This window comes from Dipodomys merriami, unplaced genomic scaffold, assembly GCF_024711535.1.
Source record: "Dipodomys merriami isolate MVZ:Mamm:240054 unplaced genomic scaffold, mDipMer1.0.p SCAF_11, whole genome shotgun sequence".
In the NCBI taxonomy this organism is placed as follows: Eukaryota; Metazoa; Chordata; class Mammalia; order Rodentia; family Heteromyidae; genus Dipodomys; species Dipodomys merriami.
In genome coordinates, this window is record NW_027202382.1 from 27,332,984 (window position 1) to 27,360,549 (window position 27,566).

General features: G+C 36.7%; 1 protein-coding gene across 1 annotated transcript in view; it reads left to right on the top strand.

Moving 5' to 3' along the window:
- The window catches only part of Musk (muscle associated receptor tyrosine kinase), an 88,535-nt gene that overhangs the window by 9,750 nt on the left and 51,219 nt on the right, over positions 1-27,566 (top strand). The window contains exons 3-5 of the mRNA XM_070005978.1: positions 4,184-4,335; positions 7,983-8,110; positions 9,577-9,718. Of these exons, the coding sequence (XP_069862079.1) occupies positions 4,184-4,335; positions 7,983-8,110; positions 9,577-9,718 (422 nt within the window). The remainder of the gene's footprint in view (positions 1-4,183; positions 4,336-7,982; positions 8,111-9,576; positions 9,719-27,566) is intronic.

The following is a 27,566-nucleotide window of genomic DNA, read 5'->3' on the forward strand; positions in this document are numbered from 1 at the left end:
AGGGAAACCATGGGACCTATGTTTCTTTGGGACTGGCTTACTTCACGTAATATAATTTTTTCCAAGTCTTTCCATTTCCTAACAAATGGGGTAATGTCATTCTTTCTGATGGAGGTAAAAAAAATTCCATTGTGTACATATACCACATTTTCTTGATCTATTCATCTACTGAGGAGCATCTGGGTTGGTTCCATGTCTTAGCTATGGTAAATAATGCTGCAATAAATATAGTTGTGCTCATAACTTTATTATGGTCTTGTTTGTGATCATTCGGGTAAATGCTGAGATTGCTGGGTCAGAGCTTCTGCATGGCAAAGGACATAGCTAGCAAGATCAATAGAAAGTCCTCGGATTGGGTGAAGATCTTCAATAGCCATACAACAAGGGTCTCATATCTAAAATATACCTTGAGCTCAAAAAATTAAATCCCCCAACAACAAATCCTCAAAGAAACAACTGCCCAATAAATAAGTAAACTAAAGACTTACAGAGAAAATTCTCTGAAGAGGATGGCCAATAGACACATGGAAAAATGCTTAACCTCCCTAGCCACAAAAAAAAAATGCAAATCAAAACAACATTGAAATACCACCTCATCCCTGTTAGGATGGCTATAATCAAGAACTCTAATAACAGATGCTGGAGGGTATGTGGACAGAAGGGAACCCTATTGCATTGTTGGTAAGAGTGTAAACTTGTTCAACCACTTTGGAAAGTAGTATGGAGGTTCCTCAAAAGAATCCACATAGAGCTCCCCTATGACCCTATGACTCTTATCTCCAATTAACCACCAAAAAGCCAGAAGTATAATTGTGGTTTAAGTGGTAGAGCACTAACCTTGAGCAAAACAGTGTAGGGGCAGTGCCCTATTCTTGATTTCAAGCCCCAAGACCAGCACAGAGAGAGAGAAAGAGAAAGAGAGAAAAAAAAAGACAGACAGATAGAGAGCTAGAGAGACAGACAGAGAAACAGAGACACAGAGACACACAGAGAGAGAGAGGCAGAGAGGGAGGGAGGGAGAGAGAGACAGAGAGACAGAGAGAGAAAGTTTTTTTCTAGGAATCAGATCTCTCTATTACCATCATTTTTTACTCCCCACACAGAATGAGACACACTCTCAAACATGAAATTCCCATTCAGCAGCTAAAGGTTCTATGTTGTTCTTACTACAATAATTATCTGATCAAGAAATGTTCTTTTAAAAGTCTGTAACAAAACAAACCACAGGCAATTATCAGGCAATGTAGCTTGCATTAAGACTGAATGCTCTTAGTCCATTTAGGTTACTATGAAAAAATAGATAGAGTAACTTACAAATATAATAAAACTACTTCTCATTCTAGAAGCTGAGAAGTCCAAGTTCAAAAGTCAGCAGACTTGAGTCTCTGGTGAGGGTCTATCTTTTAGTTTAGAGGTGGCCATTATTCCATTATGTCTTCAGATGAGGCCAGAGATGAGTAAACTCTTCCCCAGTCTCCTTTATAGAGGTATTAGTCTGTTCTGCTTATGACCTAATCATGTTCTTAAGCACCAACCCTCAAGTGCTATCATATTTGGGGGATCAAATTTCAGCACATGAACTTGAGGTGGGGGACATAAATCTTCAGTCCATACCAAGTGCTTAAACTGGCACCAGGATCCTTGAACTTGGATGAAAAAAAATGATCCTCATTATCCATAACCTCTAACTGAAATGTCATGTTTCTTTCTATGCTATTTGTTCTAATGCAGGAAAATGACCCTGTGCTGTGAGAAACTGCCTTGTGCTTTTAGACTTCAAGCACTTTATCAGCAAGATGTCCCAGAAGTTCTGGAATAGGAAGACTCAGCTGAGCAAATTAAAATATTTGAAATAGTTTTTAGCAACTTTTAGTTAAGCTCTTTGTTTACAAATTCTCAAGCAAGGATTCCTTTCTTGCTTGCTTGTTTTTAACATCCATATTTATACCAACAGTCAGTTTACAATAATTAAGTATTGTCTAAGATGATTTAGATTTTTCCTGCCATGCTTCTCACTTCCTTCTGAGCCCTCAGTAGCAGATTCTTTAGCATACATATTCTACTGATGGTCTCCTCAAGAAATGTAAGCTTTTTAGTATCTTAGTCCTTGAATTTCTCCCAGTTCTACCTATTCCCCAATTACAAAGCTACATCTCCACGTTCATGTACTTGTGGTAGCAGTAGCACCCCTCCAAGTTACCAGAAATCTGTATTTATTTCCTATTTTTGCAATAACAAATTAACACAAACTTAGTGACTTAGTATAGTGTAAATATTATCTTAGAAGGTTGTGAGTATAAAATAATCTTACTAGGTCAAAATCAAAGTGTTCACCAAGCTGAGTTCCCTCTGAAAGTTCTAAGGGAGATTTTAATTTCATGCCTTGTCCAGCTTTTAGAAATCCATCTATGTCCTTTATCCTTTTCTTCCATTCTAAAGCTAGCAACTGTGTCTCTCTGACCCTCGCCTCCATTGTAACACCACTGTTCCTCCTCCCTCTGCCATCTTTTAAAGACCCTGACTATTACATTATACTTACACTGATGAGTTGATTCCAGAATATGCCACTTTACAACTTCTAATGTGCAAAATCCCTCCTGTCATAGAAGGTAACATGTTCATGGGTTCTGTCTATAAAGAAATGAACCTTTGAGCATTGTCATTCTTTTTAACACACAACGTTGTTAGCAAAAAAACTCTTGCTTTATAAATTCCAAACAGCACAACAAAAAGTTTATTTTTATCTTGATTTGCCTCAAATTTTTTACTGATGTCTAATTGCTTTCTCAATGGAAAGTTTGCATGCAATTATATATATATATATATATATATATATATATATATATATAAATGCATTTTTACAACATGAAGCTGTTTTACCTCCTGATATCTCAGTAATGAGACTCTGCCTGGCACTCATTAGATACTCATTAAGAATTGGTTTAATGACCACACTAAAGCTACCAGCACAACTATGTTTATTGCAGCATTATTTACCATAGCTAAGATTTGGAACCAACCCAGATGCCCCTCAGTAGATGAATGGATCAAGAAAATGTGGTATTTATACACAATGGAATTCTATGCCTCCATCAGAAAGAATGACATTTCCCCATTTGTTAGGAAATGGAAAGGCTTGGAAAAAATTATATTAAGTGAAGTAAGCCAGGCCCAAAGAAACATAGGTCCCATGGTTTCCCTTATTTGCAATATCTAGTATAGGTATGAGTCAAGCGGAAAAGGTCAGATAATGTGATGTTAGGAAAACGAACCCTTAAATATGTATTTTAATGTTTTCGTTTCTTTCATGCATGTGTTTCTAACGCATTTATAAGATTATTTCTTTGTTGCTTTGTATGTCCCTCCCCCACAGTGTAACCCCCGCTTTCACTTTATTTGATGTCAGTATAACATGTGGAGGAGATGGGGACAAACAAGTCGTTTAAGGATTCAGGTGGACCTGTTGCAACAAGGAGAATTACAAAATGTCATGTCAAAGCAAGCTTTACAATGTCGGTGTGGGGGGGGAGGGGGGGTATGATTGGGTGGGGGGGAGGGGGAGGCTGGGAAGGGAGGTGAAGGGTAAACAAAGGAGGAGGCTGCAATGCTTGGTAAGAAATGTATGCATTATCCTGCCCATGTAATTGTAACCCCTCTGTACAGTATGTTCTCAAATAAAATAAAATAAAATTAAAAAAAATTGGTTTAATGAGAGAATGGCCATTCAACTAACAGCTACTCCTATAAATGATTTACTTTCTTCTCATCACATACATATGCCAATGCTCATTTTCAAGCTACTTCCTCCCAGTAATTACGGGGGAAGAGTTGGTTCTGATACAATTTCCTAAGTAAAACAGAATACATACTTGGTCTCTGCAGCAGCCACACCATTCCAAAACATTTTTGTAGGACTTGGTAATGCTTTGATAATTATAGAGTCCAGGAAAGATTACATACAACGTAGTTTTATGTTAATGTGCCAAGTAAGACATTTTATTATTATTATTATTATTATTATTATTATTATTATTATTATTATTATTATGCAGAACTCATTCAAATTTCCTCTCTCCTTTTTTTTTTTTTTAAACAATTTCTCACTGACAAATCATTGATTGGTCAGTCAAAGCCAACGAATCATGATGATGTACTCATCTGTCATTTTCTCTATGACCTGCAGGCTCTTTGATACCCGGTACAGCATTCGGGAGAACGGGCAGCTCCTCACCATCCTGAGTGTAGAAGACAGTGATGACGGCATTTACTGCTGCATAGCCAACAATGGCGTGGGAGGAGCTGCAGAGAGTTGTGGAGCCCTGCAAGTGAAGATGAGTGAGTGCAAAAGAGAATCACCTGTTGATTTTAAAGTTGCCTCCACACAATCTGAAAAAGAGTTTCACTCATATCTGGAGTCTCAATAGCAAGTCAAGTTCAAGTGCAAATTACAACCTTTCATGGAGTTAGTTCCACACCTCTCATTCCTGCCATCTGCTTCCATGCTACGGAATGCTGTTATCTTTGTTTCCTGTTGTCTCCCATTTTCTTGCTTTTACATTACTTCTTTATTTCTGTATCCATCTTTCTAAAATCTTTATCAGGCATCTGTAATACATAATTCCATTAAAACCAAACACTCTTTGAATATACAACTTCTTTTTTAGCTTTGATTGTCAAGGTAATGTATAGAGAGGTTACAGTTACACATATAAGGTAGTGAATACATTACTTGTTGAACTTGTTACTCCCTCCCTCATTTTTCTCCCATTTTCCCTCCCATCCAATCCCTGCTACCAAGTTGTACAGGTCATTTCCAACATATCATCTTGTATCACTGTTGCCTTGGTTTGCCCTTTTTCATTTGTCTCACCCTTTTTTTGTTCCCCTTCCCTTCCCTAATTCAGATACACATATATACAATACCCAGGGCACCAAAATCAAATACAGTGTAAACTTGTTCAACCACTCTGAAAAGCAGTGTATAGGTTCCTCAAAAGACTACACATAGAGCTCCCCTATGACCCAGCAATCCCACTTCTGGGCATTTACCCCAATGACCACAATCAAGACCATACTAAAGCTACCAGCACAACCATGTTTATTACTGCATTATTTACCATAGCTAAGATATGGAACCAACCCAGATGCCCTTCAGTAGATGAATGGATCAAGAAAATGTGGTATATATTCTATGCTTCCATCAGAAAGAATGACACCTCCCCATTCATAAGGAAATGGAAAGACTCGGAAAAAATATGCAACTTCTTTATATGTACTTCTACCCTTTCTCCTCATTTCAAACTTGATTTATGCTTGCATAGAGGATGTTCAGTTTTTCTATCTCATGTCCACAAGTGCTGATGGCTAATTTCCTAACTCTCATTGCTAATTGCTATTTTTAAGTCATTCTACTTGTATTTCTATGCAAGATCTTTCTTCTCATGAGGACTTAACGCCATTCAGATCATATCTTTTCTCTGTCTGTTCATTGTGTCATCTACTCATTCCTAGATACTCATCCAGATTTATCAAAGACTCTAATTCTAGATTCATTACCTTTCAGTCCTCTCATCCTGCGATCATCCTAAAGCATTTTAAAGCCACGAAAAAGAACCACCAGCTACTTCATCCTAACAACTCTGATTGAAACAAATTCACTCTTTTATCAGCTAATCAACAGCACCATATCTGATCTTGCTACACATTGGAGATGAACTGCATTTAAAATCATAAGGTCTAATAAGTCACTTTGATTATGAACACTTTATTAGCAGCCTTATGGATGAGGTAGACAGTTTACCACATTCATGACTATTCTTTAAGTAAGTGCTCATTGTCTTGTTCTCAGGAAGAACGGGATCCGAATCCCCCATTCTCTTGCTGCCATGACACACCACCGCTCACATGTAACCACATTCTACTGCCCTGACTTCTCCCTTGTCTTGTCCCTTATTCCTCTCTTCTTTCCACTGACCCCCATACCAACTGGGATTTGATTTCCATTCATACTTAGTTCTCTCTTCTACCTAGTGTATTATCTAACATCAGCATTCTTGAGTCTCACGACCTCCAGGAGACATTCCTCTGCTGCTTGCAAACTGTGGAACTTGTGCTAAGACTTCCTTTAAGCCTCTCTCCTCTTACACTAATTGAGGAAATTGCAAAAATACCACCATACATACAGGTGGACTACCTTGGCCTTCATCCCCATTTCTTACTTTTTGTTGTCATCATTTAAGTATAAAAATTCAGTGTGAGCATCTAGGATATTTTCTGAATCTTTTCATGACTGAAAGTTTTCGTTCTGCTTTTCCTTTGGGATAATAATTTTTCTAGATGCAGAGTTTAAAATATCTTTTCCCTAAGGTTTGGCAGAAAATTATACATTGACATGTGATATCCTATGTTTCAGGTGAGAAGTTTTTCCCCATTTTTATCTGTTTACATTTCTTAAAAGTTGGAGGATTTTTTGTTTTTCTTTCTAGAAATCATAAATATTAAAAAATAGTCCAGAATATGTTTGGAGCTTATTTGCCTTAATATAAAAATTTTGGATGTAAAAATGAGATGTTTTTGTTATTTCTCTTTTCATTCTTTCTATTCCCTTATTGTTAAACTCTCAACACAAAACACATCCTATTTTCAATTATTTATGACCTTAATTTTTTCCCTCATATTTTCTACATCTCTTTATAGTTTCCCTTCTTGGAGATCTCTAGCTTTTCCTTCCATATCATAAATTTTGTCTTCTGTATGACCACATTACCAATTTTTTTTAATCTTAAAATATTTTTAATGGGCCTGGGGCTTGAAGTTAGGGCCTCATATTTCCTAGACAGGGACTCAATCACTGAGTCACATTTCCAGGTCTTTTTTGCACTGATTATTTTTGAGACAGCATCTTGTTTCCTGCCTGGGTGCACACTTAGACTGCATCCTATATTTTGCTTTCCACTGTAATGAAATAAGAGGTGTGCACCACCACATCCGTCTCCTTCCATGAAGATGGAAATATTGTGAACATTTCTGGCCAGGTTAGCTAGCCTCAAACCCCAATCCTCCTGATCTAAGTCTTCCAAGTAGCTACTATTACTGGCATGAGCCACTGGCACTTGGCAAAAACTGTATTTTTAATTTCTAGGAATACTTTTTTTCTGACTGCTCTTTATTTTTCATAACAAATTCTACTTTTTGTATGATTCTCTATTCTATGAAGCTTCTCTCAGCATAACACTAATGATTTTTTTAAAGAATGTTTCTTTAAAAAGAAACATACTTTTACTTTCTTTAGTTACCTTCAGGATGAATTTTGCTTTTATTTGGTTCTTTTCTTTTATGTTTGTGTTGTTTTTTCAATTGTGTATTACTCATATTGTTTGATCTAAGTATAAGTGAGTCCTCAATTAATTAGTATGGGGACATGGTGGAAATATGGGGTTTTGATGGACAATTGATTTAGTAGCCATCATGAGAAAATAGGTGGGGATGTGCCCACAATCAAGTAAAAAGGGGAGGATGGGCTCATTTGCAAAATACCAAAGGCTTGATTCTGGAGGCATGAAGCACAGTTAGATATCTCTTACTGGTTTATGGGGATGCATTCATTTGAATGCTTTCATTTTATCTCTAGCCCTAGTAGTCTTGATCTTGATTATATACAAAAGACTTTTTTCTCATCCCTTCTTTATCCACTCTCATCTTAGGAGAGTTCACTGATGCGGGCATATGCTAGTAGGGCCATCTCATTTGTTGTATTTTAGAAATGAGTTCACATTGCTTAGAAAGCTTTTAAATCAATTTTTGTTTGATATCCAGTGTGAACTTGATGTATCATTTGATGAATTTTGTAACAGGCCTAAAATGAGTCTACATAGGCCTAAACTATTCTCAAGTGAACCTTTAGAATTAGCTGGAAGCTAAAACTCTTAAGTTCACTGCAGACATTTTGTCTTTTTTAATTCTGAATTTTCACTTTCCTGTAGAACCTAAAATAACTCGTCCTCCTATAAATTTAAAGATCATAGAAGGATTAAAGGCAGTTCTACCATGTACAACCATGGGCAACCCCAAACCAGCAGTATCCTGGATTAAGGGAGACAGCACTCTCAGGGTAAGTGACCACTGTGTCAAAAATGTATAGAAGATATGCACTTTAAAATACAAACATCTCTTCAACTCTCAAATTATGTGCTTACAAATGTTCAGTACAAATTTTCTTCCATATATTTAAACAAAACCTACATATTTCCATTTTTATTTATGTAAACTCTGTAGCACTCTATTTAAAACTGGCTAGCGGGGAAAGGTGGTAGAAATGAGCAGCGTCAGAATGAAAAAGAAAGCAAAGCCAAAGTAAGGCTAGTCTCTTTTTTGTTGGTTGTTTTTATTTATTGAATCTTTTTAACATCCAATATTTGAATATTAGAGGGTAAAGCAGATGAAACTTCCTATTTTACCCCAACCTTTTCTGGCTAATTATTATACTGCCACATGTTTGCTTCTTCCTACCATGACTGACCTAAAAATAAGAGCCTCTATTTCCATCCAATCATGCCCAACACATTCCATGGGAAATGAAAAGGTATCAACATATGTCAATTAATTGAAATAAACTATAAAATTGATTAGAGTTGTTTTATTTAAAGTAAATGGCACCTGTTTTCAATCATACTGTGCACAGTTCTCTAATTTTCCTTTTGTTTTAAGTTTCATTACATTTCCTTCATGCCTATAATCCTAGCTACTCTGAAGGCTGAGATCTGAGGATTTTGCTTCAAAGTCAGCCCAGACAGATAACTCCAAGAGACTCTTCTCTCCAATTTATCAGCAAAAAGCCAGAGATGAACTTAGGACTCAAGTGGTAGCATGCCAGCCTTGAGTAAAACAGCCAAGTGAAAGCACAACCTGAGTTCAAAACAAACAACAAAAGTGGGCTCTATATATGTTCCTTAATTTGTTTCGTAGGGATTTTGAGATTTGGATCTGTCTGATTTTCGTAGGGGTAATTTGTTATTTAGGATTTTGTTTATTTATTTGTTAATGAGAATTGAACCCAGGGTCTTCTGAATGCTAAGAGTATACTCTACCACTGAGCTCCATTCTGAGCACATAAAAGCAATGCTTTTAATTAAACCAAAGGGGACATGCCTTTTAGGAAGTTAAGATAGCCCTCCTGTTTTCATGAGAAAATATTTTTTTAAAGTAATATTATCTTGCTTGGTTCTAGTGACTCATGCCTGTAGTCCTAGCTACTCAGGAGACTGAGATCTGAGGGTCGAGGTTTGAAGCCAGCGTAAGCAGGAAAGTCCATGAGATTCTTAACTCCAATAAACTACCAAAAAGCTGAAACTGGAGCTGTGGCTGAGGTGGTAGAGCACTAGCTTTAAGCAAAACAAGATCAATGAGAGTACGCAAGCTCTGAGTTCAAGCTCCAGAACTGGCACACTTATAACAAAGGCTCAATCTAACCAAGGTTACCGTTTTGATAACAGTAACTAATGGTAATGAGTTGACGAGCTATGGCAAATGTATCCTCTGTCACAGATATTCTCCATTGCATATTCTTGTCTCTGGCAGGAGAATTCCCGCATTGCAATTCTTGAATCTGGGAGTTTAAGGATTCACAATGTGCAAAAAGAAGATGCAGGACAGTATCGATGTGTGGCAAAGAACAGCCTGGGGACAGCCTATTCCAAATTGGTGAAGCTGGAAATTGAGGGTAAGAACTTTGTGCCTTCCTATTCCATGTGATCAGGGCCTTGCACTTTACCGGGAAAGCTCTATTAGGACCTAAGAGAAGTGTTAAGGAAAGACATTTCCACGAACATAGAAGTCATATTCTCTATGTTGCCCACCATTATTGGTAGCTTTCATCATCACACACTAAATTTAGTATATTAAAACAACAGAACATAACTTCTTCCTGGCTTGGATAATTATCTCTCATTTGCAAATTTGAGGATAACAATTTTATCTGTTTTCCACACAAAAATGTAGGGAAGAAAAAATGTATTATTTGTCAGGTTGTGTTCTGTCATAAGCAATGGAGAAAACTGAAATGATGCATTCAAAACATAGCAATGAGAGGGGACTTGGATCAATATCCATTGTGTACATAAATGTGAATACTAAAACAAAGCACCTTTCTACAACTAATTAGAGGTCATAAAAGCTCATATAAGAAAAATGGTTCTAGGCTGGGTATTGGTGGCTTATACCTGTAACCCTAGCTATTCTAGGAGGCTGAGAGCTCATGATCACAGTTCAAAGTCAGCCTGGAAAGACAAATCTGTGGAACTCTCATCTCTAATTAACCAGCAAAAAAGTGAGCTATATTTTTTCTAATACAAAAAAAAAGGTAAATGAGAGAGAGACCTAGTACTAGCATGTGTACACACATGCACGCACGCACGCACACACACACACACACACACACACACACACACACACAAATAAGTTGTCAAAATGTCTTTTAGTCAATTGATTCAATAATTTGATGTGAAGTTTCTTGGTTGAGGAATCAAAATTCAGCTAGCTCTAAGTGTTTTATTCATGGGTTCATAGAATTTTTTTCCTATTTTACTAAAAAAAGAATAGAAACTATCAACATACTTACACTTGTAGCATAACCTAAGAATAAAGTCCTCCCCAAGTTTTAACATTTGTGGCTCTCACTTTTCTCATTTGTAAAATGGGGTTTCTTGGACTTAATGATTGAGTCTTTACGAAGACCCTGGCTCTAGGAATTGCTACCTTTTTTCTGCCTTTTTTTTTATCTGATTGATAAAATGATAGACTATCATCACATGTCAGCACAGATAGCAGGTCAAGCAGAAAAGGCTTCACTGATTCTCCGGAATGTTTGATCCATCCCACTCCACTTTCTGCCCAAATTTATACTTTCTTGCACCTCCTTCTCACCCCTGCAGTTTTCTATTTGCTCTAATAGGTGAATTTTATTTCTTCAAAGAACTGTCCTTTTTCTTACAAGCCTTCTTGATCTTATTTCCCACATTTTCCTCTAATTGAAGCAATTTTTTAGTTATATTATTGCATCAACTGTTGATTAAAATTTCTATTAACCTTCCATGGTAAAGAATAAAACTGGTGGCACCAGAAATCAACAAATACAAAAAGATCTGTCATTGAGTGCTACTGGCTCATGCCACTTAGATCTCAGGAGTCTGAAATCTAAAGATTGAAGTTTGAAGTCAGCCCAAGCTGGAAATTTTGTATGATTCTTATCTTCAACTAATCACCCAAAATAGCTGGAGGTAAAGCTCTGGCTCAAAAGGTAGAGTGATAGTGGGACAGTGCCCAGACCCTGAGTTCAAGCTTCAGTACCAACGTACAAAAAAAGATCTATTGTCAGCATAGTTGCTGTAATTATCAATGCTACTTAGAAGATGAGTATATAAGTGCTGTGACTTTTTTCAGTGAAATTAAATAAAATGCAAACACATTCAGACACACTGAGCATCTGCTTAGATTCAGAATTGCCTTGAACTCTATGTAGAAGGATATAGAATTCATGCTATACATTAACTCTTGCCCATTTAAATTATTTGGAGTCCAGTTACGCAAATAAAATTTCTCTTGCTAATTAATTTTTAAATCATTTTGATCAGTAAAACTAATTCTACCTTTTTACTTCCTCCTAGCTAAATGATTGTGCTTATTGCTTTAACAGTTAATAGGTGCTAGAATTTTTTTATTAAACATTACTAATACGGTGAGCCTATATCATTTAAATTTCCTCTAAGAGTAGGTAAGATGACCATTTTATCTCTCATATCTATTTTTGCCCTCTTTAGTCCCAATTAAAATGTGACCTGCTTAGCACAGTTGCTTAAGAAATATAAACTACTACAATTTAATCACAATTAGTTGTGATTAAACCATAAAAAATTCAGCAAATTTGACTCTGAAGGTTGTTCTGGAAGTTTGATTTCTACTTAAAGAAACAGTTGAGAAATTCCTATGAAATAAAATGCAGATATGATTTAAAGAAAAGGCTACTTCAAACTATCACACACAAAAGGTGAAAATGTAATAAAAAAATGACTAGGAGAACCCCAAAATGCCTTCAAATGCCTGCTGGCTTGGCAGCGGTGGGAGCAGAAGGGGAGATGTACCATGGGTCAGTCAGGGCAGCTGCATTTATACCATAGTGTAATGCGGCAAATTACTTACAAGATGAATGTTTTTCATCAGAACTCCATAATGCTGCTTCACTCTGTACTATGTGCATTACATATGGATATGCCAGGGACAGACAGGGCTTTGCCAATGACAGTCTCTCACAAAGATAAACACGCCAGGCATGCTACCACCCTGGTACACGGTGTTAACTAACTACTCTTAGCTGTCATAACAAATATGAAACCAGAAACACCCTGTCCCAGGGGAATTAGACTCCTTTCCTACATACTATCCGCAGGCTTCTCTCCCTCTTTGAATAACAATATAAAGATCTTTTACCCTTCTCTCTGGCCTCAAAAATTCCCACTGTGACATACAGAGCTCCTGATGGAACCACCTAACTGAAGATGGTCCAACAGGAATGGCTTTCTATAAGGAAATGCTAATCTTTGCTAGTGATTGGCTAACAATTAAAATGTTATTGATGCTACATGGTTTATTTCATTTAATCAGTCAGCAACCACTTTATAAAACCAAGGAACAGAGAGGGCAGCTAACTTCTACCAGGCCACAGAGATAACGATACCTAAGAAACTTAGATACTCTATATTGATGGTTGCCTCTTCTATTAAAGAACAAAACAGTCCTGTGTGACATTGTCAACAACGGAAGTGAGCCCAGCACTGGTGGCTCACACCTGTAATCCTAGCTACTCAGAAGCTGAGATCTGAGGATCACAGTGTGAAGCCAGCCCATATAAGAAAGTCTGTGAGACTCTTATATCCAATTAACCACCACAAATCTAGAAGTGGAGCTGTGGCTCAAGTGGTAGAGTGCTAGTCTTGAACAAAAAAGCTTAAGGACAGGACCCAAGACCTGAATTCAAGCCCCATAACTGGTACCCACTCCCTCACCCCCCCCCAAAAAAAAGAGAATGGAAATGAGGGAAGAAATTTGAATTCTGTAAATGAGGAAAAGAATGATTGTTGAGAGAACAGCGAGCGAAAGGGAAAAAGAGAAAAAGAGAGAAATAGACAGAGAGAGAACACAGACACAAGATTTTCAATAAACTTTACAGAGAAGGGACAAGAACCAACAAGGAAATTGTTTTAAAAAATAACTGAAGATGTTGAAACTTTAATGAGAAGGAAAACTTGGCCATACAGGAGAGCATAAAAACATGAAAGAGAATGTGGGTGGTGATTTAGTACACACAAGGGTGCTTCCAGAGGCCAGATGGAACCATAAACTTTATGTGCAGGGTGACCACATGTTCTGATTTTCCCAGGACACTTCTGCTTTACACCTGTTGTCCTGGAATAATTATTAATAGAACCCTTCTTTTACTTGCAAAAGTATCAAGCTTTCCATGATAAATTATATGGTTACTTAGACAGGAGAGATTATTCTTCCTTGTAATGGGAAAAAGGGAGAAGGTGCATTTTCCAGTATGAACCAGTTCATAAAGTGGGTGAATGGAATTTGAGAAAGCTCTGTTCTCATGGTCTCTATTTCCTCTAGGAAGTAGAAAGCAGGATTATCTTCTGTAAATACTTCTGTAAGGGGACCATGGGAGGGGGGCAGGGATAAAGGGAGTGGAAATGGTTTTAAAATAGCTGTGGGATGGGAGAGATGACTCACAAGAGAAGTAGGATTGTGAAGCAATGTTAAGGTCTTAGTAGAGTCAAGATCATGAATATGGAGGGACATTGATCTGTATGGTAGCCTCTGCCAACACGTCTTGCTCTTACTCTTTAGAAAGAGTAGCAATCTAAATAGAAAGGCAAGAGATAAGGGTTAGAGTTTTACCAGAAAGTAAAGTAAGGCAAAGGAGACTAATACAAGGGACTGAAACAATCAATTATGGGATTTTTTTTAATGTACCAAAACCACTTAAGAATTAAATATCACACAGATACATACATATATATGATATGGGTTTAAGTCTCTGATTAAACACTACAGTTCTGATGTTATGACAGACATGATAATATGAAAGTCTGCCTACTTATGAAATAAATATGTGTTAACTTGTAAAAACATTCACCATATCTGTGATATGACTCTGGTTCACTGCTCTGAGCCTCTCTAACCAGTTGTTTCCCCGTCTCTAACTAGAGATAAAAGTAACACCCATATCCTAGGTTGTTATGATTGCTAGTTAATACAGTATATAGTAATATTATAGAATTGTTTGCTGCTTTTAGTCCATGTACTTCATTCAATAAGTACTTGTTTGGGGGCTTACCATGTGCAAGATCCTATTCTAAATGGTTTAGAAACACTGATTACCAATATAATAGGTCCATAATAAAAACCAATTTGAAGAACAGCATATGAAATACATTAGGGTATATACTTGACAGGAAGGTCTCTGTTGTTTCCCAAATCTACAGTCATCTAGAATGACAAACTTTCTTCCAAAAAGATTCTCTATCTTACAACCTGGGGGCTCTTTCTCTCTGGATAATGAGCTACTGCCTCAGGTAGTTCTGGGGAAAAAAACTTCATACAGGATATGACTAGACACATCGTTTTTTGTCTGATGTGCCAGAAAAACTTGCATGACAGATTTCAGATTCTAAGGTGCTTATTTTCTCCTCTTTCATCATATCTATAATCACTGCATGGAACCATTAGTTTCTCAAAGTCAACACTTGGTCCTTAATTGTACTTTTCAATATCTCTAAAATTGAGATTTGTCTTGCAGGTGCTAAAGGCCCCATGCCTGGTTTGTGGCTTCCACACTTTAAATGTGTCTTAATAGAATGAATATAGAATGGTAAAATGAAAATGAACCAACCATATTAGCTAATAAGCCTTATAAATTTATCCAGAAATATTCCTTTGGCTTGTGTCTATTTTTTAAATTAGGTACCCACAGAAAAGAAAGCACCATTTTCAGTAGGATGACTCCAACCACACTTTTTCCACCTCCAAAGATTATATTAGCCACATACTAGTTTTGCTAGGTTGAAAACAGAGACTAAATTGCTTTCCAGAGATTTATAGTAGAAATTTCTTCCAAGGGACAGTCTTGACTTTCTCCACTGTACTCTACATTTTATTTTAGGCATGGTGTGTATCTAAAGTGTTTCACTTACATATCTGAAACAGTTTTCTCCTGAATACCTTTAAAAACCAGGATGGCTGATACTCAGTGCTGAGGGAGATAATCATGGAATGTACAGGCATAAAGGGGAAGGAAGGCTGGGTTTTCACTGAGAGACTGCTATGGTGGTTGCTTTAGACAACCTCAGAAGTGTAAGATTGATGTTGTGTTTCTGTGATTTACCAGTGGCATAAGCCCCTCTGCAAATACATGTTTAATGAACACTAATACCACAAAACAAACTGCTTTTCTATTATTAGGGCTCTTTGTTATAAGTTTGTTAAATCATTAGAAAAGATTCATTCACCATGTTCAAACAAATATCTATTTTTTCTTTGTGGTTTTTTTTTTTACTTAGACTAACAGAATTGTGTTTATTTGGGGCTGAATATGGAGCTTACTACATTCATGTTAAGATGAAAGACTAGTTGATTATAGAAACTAGTTGAATGTAGATTTCATAAAACCTAAATTAAAATAGATTGATGTTGCTCTCTTTTAGTGGCATTTTCTGCTATGACCTTGTTTAACCTTGGGGTTTTAAGCCATTGAGAAAAGGTTGGAGCCAGGTGAGGGTCATCTATCACCCCTCACCAGTGAGAAGTGACAGCTTTCATTCATACCAAGTGATAAATAAGAGCAGAATGGGCCAAGAAGCAGAACAAAAAAGAGAACAGAGTCATTCTAGGTTGCATTGCTGTAGGCTTTCTTAGTGTTATATAAAAGTCCTGGTCATGGAGACTTTGAAAAGTGGCATCCAGCCTCAACAAATAGGAAAGGAGTTTGGAGAGGAAGGAGGGAAGGCAAGCCATGTGCAAAATTCAAGCGGCCTCAGAGTATGAGACTCCATTGTTCATTAGGGTACCTGAGCGCTGGCGGATGCTTTTCTTTGCAGTCTGAAAGGCATCGCCATACCCTCTTATAGCTGACCATATCTATTAAGAAGCTTATTTTCTGAGGATTTGTGAACATATGTGGCATATATGACAACAACTAGACTTCAAAAAAACGCAACAACGAAGCACAATATCTATCTATCTATCTATCTATCTATCTATCTATCTATCTATCTATCTATCTATCTATCTATCTATCTACCTACCTATCTATCTATATCATTTCTCAGAAGAAATGTGCCCACATGACTAAAAAACATCAGTACTATTTCAAAATGATAGACTTCTGGCAGTCTTCTGCCCTAGAGATTAAATTTTCTTGTTGCATCTACAAAAGGAGGAGCAAACATGTCATGTTTACACCACATTTTATTTGTTTTTCCCCCCTTTGTTTGTGCTGCAGCTCTTAATATGACAAATGCCACAGAGCGAGGTATTTAAACCCCACGTGTGCTGTGATGTAGCTTTAATACATTTGCAGTGGTCCTGTTCCCGGCATCAGTCCTTCTTGCTTGATGCCACTAACAGGTTTGACTTGTTGTCATGAATACATTGTGTATTTTAAACCAAGAGAAAAACTTGTGAACCTCTGATATCCCTAGAGGCTATCACTGGGAAACCTAAATCTGCATGGTTTGATAGCCTGCATGCTCTAAAAGAGTTTGACCCCTTGGCTTTGATTGCAGGGGACAATTTATTGTGTTTTCACCTACAAAGTTCTGGAACACTTTCAGGGAAGAATGTTAAAGAAGTCTTTTCAGTTGAAGACTTGCCACTCAAGTCTCCTTGGAAACAAAAAGTAATATAATATAATTATAATATTAAGGAGATAATCCTTCCGGGTCAAAAGAGAATTAGAATCTCTTAAAGGCAGTGTTGAAGAAGTGTGATGGACAGTCATTCATGGCTTAGTAAAATGTTGACGTGACGTGTTATTGTTTGAAATGAAAAGGGTTTTGTTTTTGCTTTGAATTTCTTTTTTTAAATTGTTATTGTAAAGGTGGTGTACAGAGGGGTTACAGTTACAGAAGTCAGGTAATGAGTATATTTCTTTTTGAACAGTATCACTCTTTCCCTCACTCTCTCCCAGTTTTCCTCCTGCCTCCCGTCCAAGTAGTGTAGTGCATTTTCAACAGTGTCTAGTGAGTACCACTGCTGCATTTGTTTATCCTTTGTCCCACCATTTCTGTGCTCCCCACTCTCCTTCCCCAAAAAGATAAACTTACAAACAAGATAAAAGGTACAAAACAAAACAAAAACAGCCACAAAGGAGAAAAAACCCTCATTTCCATTTCTTGGAAATTCATTTTGATAACTATAATTTTATATGATCTTATGCTCATAGCCATTGAGCATTTGTGATCCTCTCCTAAGAATATCCTCCTTTAGTTCACTGTGTGAATGTCTAGAGACCTGTATAATTTATCATGTCTAAATGTATTTTTTGTCTTTTACCATCCAGTGTGTTTACTTATAGATTCATAGGTACATTCTAGTTACTACAAATGAGAGAAACCATGCAACTTCTGTTTCTTTGAATGAAAAGTTATTGTGGCTTGAAACAGACATACTCTAACTGGAGGAAAATTTTAATTTCATTTTTCAAATATTTAAATAATATGTAAATACATACTCAAATAAAGAAGTTTCTCTTCTTTTTTCTCTGTAACTAATTAATTTATCCCAACAAGATGCTCTGAGCAATGCTCTAGGCAATAAAAGGCAGAAAAGGCCAAATTTGTCTTCACTGGGCCTAATTTCAAGATGTAAATTTCATGTACTCAGACTCATGCAAATGGTTTGGAAAGCTATTTAAAATCTGTGGCAATGGGGATTTAAAATACTTTTACAAAATTCAGTTATTTACTTCAAATATCAATGACATAACCTGGAGACTTTAATTTGTCCATTTTCACAAACAAAAACTATGCAAAACATGATTTGGTAGGGGAATTGAAGGTACTGGTTAATGACCTGAATTCTAGATCTTTAAGAAAACACCAGGGGCTCTTGAGTCTGGAATTAACTTTGTAAATCTTGGCTCTTCTACCTCACACTTTTAGTAGATTACTTAATCACTTTGTGCAACAGTTTCCCAATTTACAAGTTGAATTATTTACCTCAATTTACAATTTGAATTATCTACCTCAAAATTATTGAATGATAAGCTTCGATAATACATTATGGCTCTTGCAAGACTCATCAGCACAAGAAAAAACATTCAAATAATGATCATCAATATTATTTCTAGGGCCCACTCTAACTTCTGTGACACAGGAACAGTGATAGAAGAATTAGTCATGGCAATTATAGCTCCCTTTTCCAGTTGTCATCTTTAGCTTGGAGGCAGAAGCAATAAAGTCCAATGGAAAGAAAAACTACATTTTTTGTACATTTTTATTGTAAAAATACTGTACAGAGGGGTTACAGTGGATGATAGGGGGAAAACAAAGGAAAAACTAAATTTTTATCTAAAATAGAATGTACTTTTTTTGGTGTGTGTTAGTACAGGGGCTTGATATCAGGGCTTCAAACTCCTATTTGACTTTTAATCATGGTTGCTATTCAACCACTTAAGCCACAGAAAAATCTTTGAAACTTCCAGCATTTTGCTATTTATTTGGAGATAGAAGTCTCAGTCTCTTGTGCTGGAAAGGTGGCTCAGTGGTAGAGTGCTTGCCTTGAATGCATGAGGCCCTGGGTTCAATTCCTCAGCACCAGATAAGCAGAAAAAGCCAGAAGTGGCACAGTGACTCAGGTGGTACAGCACTAGACTTGGGCTCAAGAGCTGAGGGTCAGTGCCCAGGCCCAGAGTTCAGGCCCTACGACCAACAAAAGAAAAAAAAAAAGTCTCAAGGATTTTTTTTTTTTTATGTTCGAGCCGGCTTTGAGCTATGATCCTCAAATCTCAGCTCCTGAATAGACAGGATTATGGGTATGAGCCAAGAGCACCCAGCTAGAAATCATTTTTATTAACTATCAAAAGAATCTGGTGTAGCCGGGCGCCAGTGGCTCACGCCTGTAAGCCTAGCTACTCAGGAGGCCAGCCAGGGCAGGAAAGTCCGTGAAACTCTTATCTCCAATAAACCACCAGAAAACTGGAAGTGGCGCCATAGCTCAAGTGGTAGAGCACTTGCCTTGAGCTGAAGAGCTGAGGGACAGCACTCAGGCCCAGAGTTCAAGCCCCAGGACCGACAAAAAAAAAAAAAAAAAAAAAGAATCTGGTGTAGAGCCTCATTTATTTTGTGGGTAAGGAAACTTGAGACCAGACAAATAATTGTGCAAGTTAGCACAAGAGCTTGAATGTATTGATTTCTTTTTTTTTTTTTTTTTTTTGGATATATTGATTTCTATGCCAGGCATTTTCCACTTATTCATTCTTAATTATTTCCTTTTCAATTGTGTAAATCAGTGCTCTGGAGAACTCACCTGCATTATGGGTATTAATTAGACCTGGTGTTGATCCTAGTCATGGCCGTTACTAGTTAACACAAGGTTGGATAGATTTATTTGACCTCCTTTATTTGACCTCTATTTCCTCCTTTCTGAACTGTAGGCAGTATTTCTGAGAGCACAGGGTTCTTAAAATGGACTGACCATACCTACAGCATCTACATCATAGCTCTTTGATAAACATTGGGCTATGGTATTATTGGCTGTAGTTTACCTTGTTATAAAGCTGATGACTTCTATTCAAAGACTACTACCGGTTAGGTTTCTCAGATTTCATAAACAGAATGTCAGCATTACCAACTGCTCCTCTAGTTTCCAAACACATAAATCTACCCTCAATCAACAATGCTCTGTACTTACATTCTTGGTACTTGTTAGAGATTACAATTTAAGTTTGGCCCCAGAGTGACAAGTGAAATAAGGAAGTGTATGCAAGGACTCGTATGAAAATGTAAGTGTATCTCTAGTGAAAAACAGGAAAAGAAGCTATTTGGGGGCATCCTGTGCAGGAAATAATGACATACATACAACAACTTAAGCATGAAAACCACTTAACTATATATCCTGAACTTAAATCATTGCAGCACTATTTTCTGAAAATTTTGTTGGAAATATTGATCATTCTATCATTTATTGCTCCTCAATAAACCTTTAGAAACGCTATAGAAAGGATGGCTTTTCTTTAACATTTGCCTACTTCTTGTATTGAGCATTGTAGACCTCACTTTCTTATACTCTTATTTTCCCCTTTCTCTTCCTGTTGTGTATCCCAGCGTTAAATCTGAAGCATAGTTGTAGTCTTGGTTACACTAAACTGACCAGAGTAGCCTTGTCTCATGATCATATTACTGATTACACCCATGTTGAAACCTCTATAGAAGGAGACTGAATTATCTAATTGATGGATGAATGGAACTCTTTCTTCAAGTGGTTCTCAAATATTAGTGTGTATCACAAACATCTATAGATTCCCGCCCCACCCCAATTGTGCTGGTACTGGGGCTTGAACTCAGGGCCTCATGCTCTTCCTTAGCTTTTTTTGCATCATGTAGATGCTCTACCACTTGAGCTTCACTTCTACTTCTGGCCTTTTGCTAGTTAACTGTAAATAATCTCTTAAATTTGTCTGTGACTTTAAATGAGCATCATTATTCCACAATACTGTGAATTTCTGGAAATTAAGTAATCACTTAATCACGATCAAAAAAAAAAAAAAAAAAAAAAAAAAAAAAAAAAAAAGAACCTTGGGGAAGGGAGGGAGGGAGGGGATGGTAGGGGGAAAAAAAAAAAAAAAAAAAAAAAATTTGTCTGTCCAGGATGACTGTCCACAGTCCTCAGGTCTCAGCCTCCTAAGTAGGTAGGATTCTAGACACGAGTTACTAGGGACTAGCAGATCTTAAAAGACATGACTTCAGGATGTATTTCCCAGAAATTCAGGTTCTATAGGTCTGTGTTAGCAGTGTTCAGAAATACTGCAAATTATCCTTCAAGGAAGTTAACTGTACTTTGAGAAGCATTCACCTAAAATGTCTACTTGTAATGTTTTTATTCTATATGAATCTCAACAATCTAAACAGTTTATCCACAGATAGTAAGATATAACTCTTAGGATAATTTTGAATTTATTTATTTGCTGAGTATCCATTATGTTCCATTGAATGAATTAACTCTTAAAGATACATAGAAAATTTAAGACATGTGTATAAGTCAGCTTTCTATTACTATGCCAAAATCCCTGTGGTTATCAACTTAAATTTAAGACATGTGTATAAGTCAGCTTTCTATTACTATGCCAAAATCCCTGTGGTTATCAACTTAAAAAGAGGAAAGGTTTATTTTGACTCAAAGCTTCAGAGGTTTCAGTGGACAGTCACTTGGCCCTGTCACCTGGGGCATGTGTCAGAACATTACACCATAGAGGGAGCATGCGGTAGAGGAGGCTGCTGACATCACGGCAACCTGGCTGTTCACCTCAGGGTAGTCTGGAAGCAAACAGCATTAAAGATATCCTCAAATTTAAAAGGGGTTTCCCAATTTAGTAAGGTGATAGACATGCAAACAACTAGTTTCAATAGTTGAAGTGTTATATATTTGCAAAGACAGAGGTTTTGGTGAGGTATACATAGGACAGAGGAGGGGGCAGCCTTCAAGAAGTGAGGTGTAATAGTGCTTTGATGAAGATCTGCTTATGGCATGAATCCAATGCCAATGCAAGAGGAAATAGAAATTCATTATGTGCACAGACAGACTAACACTAACTTGTAGCCAAGAAGACAAAAGAAACTATGGAGTTTTGAACATTATCTTTTAGTCAATGATCTGTGACTTGACTCACAGACTAATTTTGAGAATCTTTTAATGGTATCCTTTCTTCCATACCAATGGACAGAAAGATAGCTCTAATCATGTCAGCATAGGAACCTATAGTTGGGAAGTATGTGATGTTATAGAATTCAGAATCTCATCTGAAAATGTTCCCAACCCCAGGATGGAGTTCCTAGGTGTTCATGCCTATGATCTTTTATCAGCGAGATACTGATACCAGGGGGATCATCATTCCAGGCCATCCCAGGCAAAGAGTTCATAAGACCCCCATCTCAACCAATAAAAGATGGGCATCTTGTGCATATTTGTCATCCCAACGTGGGAAGTATAAACAGAAGAAGAGCAGTTCGGCTGAGTACTGGTGGCTCACGCTTATAATCCTAGCTACTCAGGAGGCTGAGATCTGAGGATCGTGATCTGAGGCTCAAAGCCCAGGCAGCAAAGTCCATGAGACTCTTATCTCCAATAAACCATTCAGAAAACCAGAAATGGTGCTGTGGCTCAAGTGGTAGAGCACTAGCCTTGAGCTGAAGAGCTCAGGGGCAGCACCCAGGCCCAAAGTTCAAGCTCCATGACTGATTAAAAAAAAAAAAAAGAATAGCAGTTCAGGACAGCCTAGATATAAATATGAATCTATGAAAAACAACCAAAGCAAAAGATATGGCTCAAATGGAAAAGTACCTACCTGGTAAACATAAGGCTCTGATTCAAACCACATGAATGAATGAATGAATGAATGAACAAAATAAAACCAATGTTTCCCACCCAAGTTACTTTAGGATGACAGCCCTTGAGATTATAATTGGTTTCTTTCTTCAACTAAAATTTCTGGTTAGCTTAAAAAAAGAAAGGTTTAGCTTCTTGAATGTTGTCAGGACACAGCTACCTTCCTGAGCTTAGGTAAAAAAGATTATTTTGACAAATACCATAAGGTGTTGGTATATGTACCTCAATTACATAAAATTAGAGTTTGGTGAACAGTACATGGGACTTTCTATACTAGCTTCGTAATTCCTTTGTAAATCTAAAACTATTTCCAAAAAAAAGAAAGAGGAAAGAAAGAAAGAAAGAAAGAAAGAAAGAAAGAAAGAAAGAAAGAAAGGAAGGAAGGAAGGAAGGAAGGAAGGAAGGAAGGAAGGAAGGAAGGAAGGAAGGAAGGAAGGAAGGAAGGAAGGAAGGAAGGAAGGAAAGAAGGAAGGAAGGAAGGAAGGAAAAGAAAGGAAGGAAGAAAGAAAGGAAGGAAGAAGGAAAAGAAAAGGAGAAAAATAGGAGAAAGAGAGAGGAAGAAAGGAAGAGGGGGAGAAAGGATGGGAAGGAGAGAGGAAGAGGACGGTGTTAGGAGGGAGGGAGGAAGGGAGGAAGGAAGGAAGGCAGGCAGGGTTAGAAAGACTTCAAGACTTCAGTCCTAGTAATTAAGCAGTTTTAGCATCTCCTCCCATCAAAACAAGCAGATGGATTTTTTTTTAAAGAATGAAAAAAAAGTGATCCAGAGCTAAAGTCCACCTTTTTATTAGCTAATCATTAAACTTAAGTTTTCAGAATCAATTTCACAAAACTATTCTTACTAGTTGCTGTCTCCACAGCTCAGAGAAAGAAAGAAAGAAAGAGAGAAAGAGAGAAAGAGAGAAAGAGAGAAAGAGAGAAAGAAAGAAAGAAAGAAAGAAAGAAAGAAAGAAAGAAAGAAAGAAAGAAAGAAAGAAAGAAAGAAAGAAAGAGAGAAAGAGAGAAAGAGAGAAAGAAAGAAAGAGAGAAAGAGAGAAAGAAAGAAAGAATAAAACCTAGGGAACTTTGGGAGACCCTAGTCTGACTTACTTGGTAAACATTTCTTGCTCATACTCATTAGTCACCAACCTATTTACAAGCTAGAAAAATGTTATTATGTCAAAGGCCACAGAAATGTTTCTAACCCAAGCCACTTTAGAGAATCATGATCTCATGCATGCTGTGGTCTCTCCTTTGAGGAGAGTTCTGCTTTTGAGGGGCATGTGTCTGTGTTCTGTAAGAGTCTTTGCCTTCAGATCCTTCCAGAGCGGAGCCACAGTAGGTAAACCGCCCCATGCCCAGCTCTGCTTCAAAGGGGACAGAAATGTAAACAGTGACAACACACTAGGATCGAGTTTCTTTGCTTTAGCTGCCAAGAGTTCAGAAAGAGAAGCCAGGTATTTTTTTAGATTGCTCATTATTACTGTCTTATTATCTTTTAGTGATTGGAAAACAAAAGAAGAATCTGTTCCAAAATAAGTGCCTCATCTGGTCACTTTTCCAATCTTTCCTGTCGCCTTTTTCCTTAAATAAAAAAAAAAAATACACACACAACAATTTAAAGGATTCTTTTTGCTGTGTATAGTGCTTGTCTAATTACAAGCATCTACTACTCAATGATTTTTAAAAATACAATGCTAAAAGTGATCATCTGGTTAAGAACCTATTCAAATAATAGAGATTAACATCTCCGATTTACCAACATAATCTGAAGAAGAAATTTATCTTTTTTGCTGAGTAATTGCTATCTTTGACCATTCAGTTTAAGATTGGAGTTGGCTACATGCTTTTAACACCTAGAAAAAGGGCATTTGACATGTTCAGCATCTTAAGTTGTAGAGAGTGATGGTAGATTGACATTGAAAAAATAAATAAAATAAAATGAGAGGGCTGGGAAGGCGGCTCAGTGGTAGAGTGCTTGCCTTGTATGACTGAGGCCCTGGGTTCAATTCTTCAGCACCACATAAGCAGAAAAATCCGGAAATGGTGCTGTGGTTCACATGGTAGAGCGCTAACCTTGAGCTGAAGAGCTGAGGGGCAGCACCCAGGCTCAAAGTTCAGGCCCCATATCAAAATAAATTAAAATAAAATATGAAATGAAATAAAATAAAACCATATCCCTTTGCAGTCAGTTGAAGGAACAGTTTTCATGGGTCAGAAAGATATATCCTAGAGACCAAAATAGGTCTATGTGTATATGCAAAGAGAGAAAGAGAGAGAGAGAGAAAGGGAGAAAGAGAATTTTCCTCCAGTGCTTTGTTTGGATTTTGTAAACTGCTTTACCTAAATCATATAATTTAATCTACCCAGTTCTGTGATTTAGGGGTTAATAACTATATTTTGGAATGAAAAAGCTGAAGTTTAGAGAGGTTGGGAAACAACATAAATCAAAAAGCTAGTTAGCAGTAAAGCTGGAATTAAAACATAGGTCTACCACCTAGATAGTTAAGAGTATTGCATATAAATGCAAAGAAGTACCTTATTAATAAGATTTAATATTCCAATTAGTGAGTTTGTCCTCAGAAAAAATCCTAGAGCACCAGACAATACAGTTTCCCTTTAAGATATTATAAGGAAAATTCTAAACAATTAGTGAAATGATAGTATGAATTTAAAATAAAACAATCTTTAGAAAATTTTAAAAGGCATAAAATACTTCTTCACGAAATAATTTTCTTACCTTGATATATATACTTCATTTTAGGAATTTTTAGAAGTCAGCTGAATCTTTAATACCATCACTAAATGAATTCTCACAAAGTAATAAAAAACTGAGAACACAGATATTCAAAAGTAGACCCAAGGCCAACTTAAACTGAGAAGCACTCATGTCTTTCTATTTTGAGAAGTTATTTTGTATCACTTATAAACATTCTATTTTAATTTTCTATTTCAGTAAGTTTATACTGTGGAAGAAAACTAAATTACATTTATAATTACAGTCAAGAATAAGAAAAAAGACCATTTTTCTTCTTTATTCATATTTTTGAATTGTGACCCTTCTTTTTAAATATTGGCTCTCTTAGCAGAAATAGTCCATAATCAACTCTCCATAGGTTCAACTGGGTATTAGCTTTATTTTCTAATGACTTCTTTAACTTTGTCAGTTCGTCCTCTGTGTGTGTGTGTGTGTGTGTGTGTGTGTGTGTGTGTGTGTGTGTGAGAGAGAGAGAGAGAGAGAGAGAGAGAGAGAGAGAGAGAGAGAGAGAGAGAGAGAGAGATACTAGAGCTGGACTAGAACTTAAACCTACAAGTTCTCTAACAGCTCTGATTATGTGCGAGATAGAATTCACTTTTTTATGCAGGTCAGCCTATACCATGATCCTCCTGCATCCTGCTACACTCATCACCGTGCTCAGCCTTTTTTCAATTAATTTAGGTTCTCCCAAACTTTTTTTTCCCCAGTTGGCCTGGAACCTTAGCACTCCAAGCTGCCTCCTGCATAGCAGGAGAACACATATGCACCATCACACACGGCCTGGTTAAAATGGAGTCTCGCAGACCTAGAATCACATTCTCAATCAGAGCCTCCTGTATAACTAGAATTACAGGCATGAGCCACTGGCACCCAACTCAATGTGGGCCTTATGTGATTTTGAAATTATACTGTCTGGTGCATATACATTAATAATTGTTGTAGAACTTCCTTTCAATCTTTGAGCAATGTTATCTTCTGATTAATACTTTTATCAAAAATTCTTATTCATTTGACATTAATGTTGCTGCTACATTTTATTTTGACATTTCCCATTATTTTTCTTTCATTTTAGCCTTTTAGAATACAGCTTTGTTTTTAGTAAATAAATATAGTAAATAGGTCTTTATACTTGCTCATAAAACTTGTGGGTTTTTTTAAAATAGAACTTTCTATTTTTTTATCACATGTTCTATTTATCATGGTACTTCTTTTCTCTGCTTCCTTTTTGTTTCTTTTTAGCTTTCTAGTGGGTGAATTTAATTTTTTTAGATTTTACAATTTATCTCACTTAGATTTTGCCAATTTTGAAATAGTAGGTCATAATGCTATATTTTGAACATGACTTTACATTTTTAATACACAGATGAAGATGATAATCTAATTCTAATAAAGTTTAAAATCATGTAGTATCTTCTCTAGTATTCTCAATGAAAGCCAGAATCTTATTCTGTATTGTCTCATCTAACATCACCTCCCATCAGTCCTGGTCATTCATTAAGTACCACCTAGCAGGAGATTAACAGGATTATAAATTGAGGCTAGATTGGGCAAAATATCTCTCAGCAAAAATACTGAGTGTGATGCTATTTACTTATAATCCCAGATGTGCTGGAGAAGCATAGGTAGGAGGAGGTAGTCTGAGGCCAACCCAAATGAATGACTCTGCCCAAAACTAATTAAAGTAAAAAGGGTTTGGACATGCGTCAAGTGGGACAGTACCAGACTAGCGAGCCTATGCCTCTGCTCATACTACCAACAAAGATTTAAAAATTAAAAAGCGATGTTTTATCCATCTAGAAAACATCTATCTCAAAAGTAGTTCACCAAACATGATGACTGCATAATGAATAGTTTCTTCTACATACATAGGCAAGCCAATGTGTACACATGTAGACACCTTGCTTATGTAGAAGAAATTCCGTAGTATGATTTAATCATATAGCAGAACTTCTAACCAAGCAGCATAGAATTCAGAGCTTATTTTCCTAACCTTTATACTATTTGACATTACATAATAACTGACTTGCTCCCAATTATTGTGATAGATGAACCTAGTTTACCTGAAAACTCTCTGATATGCTCATATTCCTACATAACTCAAATTCTTCCCCACTATGACTTTGGCATTTGAATATTGCTCAAACTTCTCCAAAATATTGTTCTAACATTCTTCCAAGTT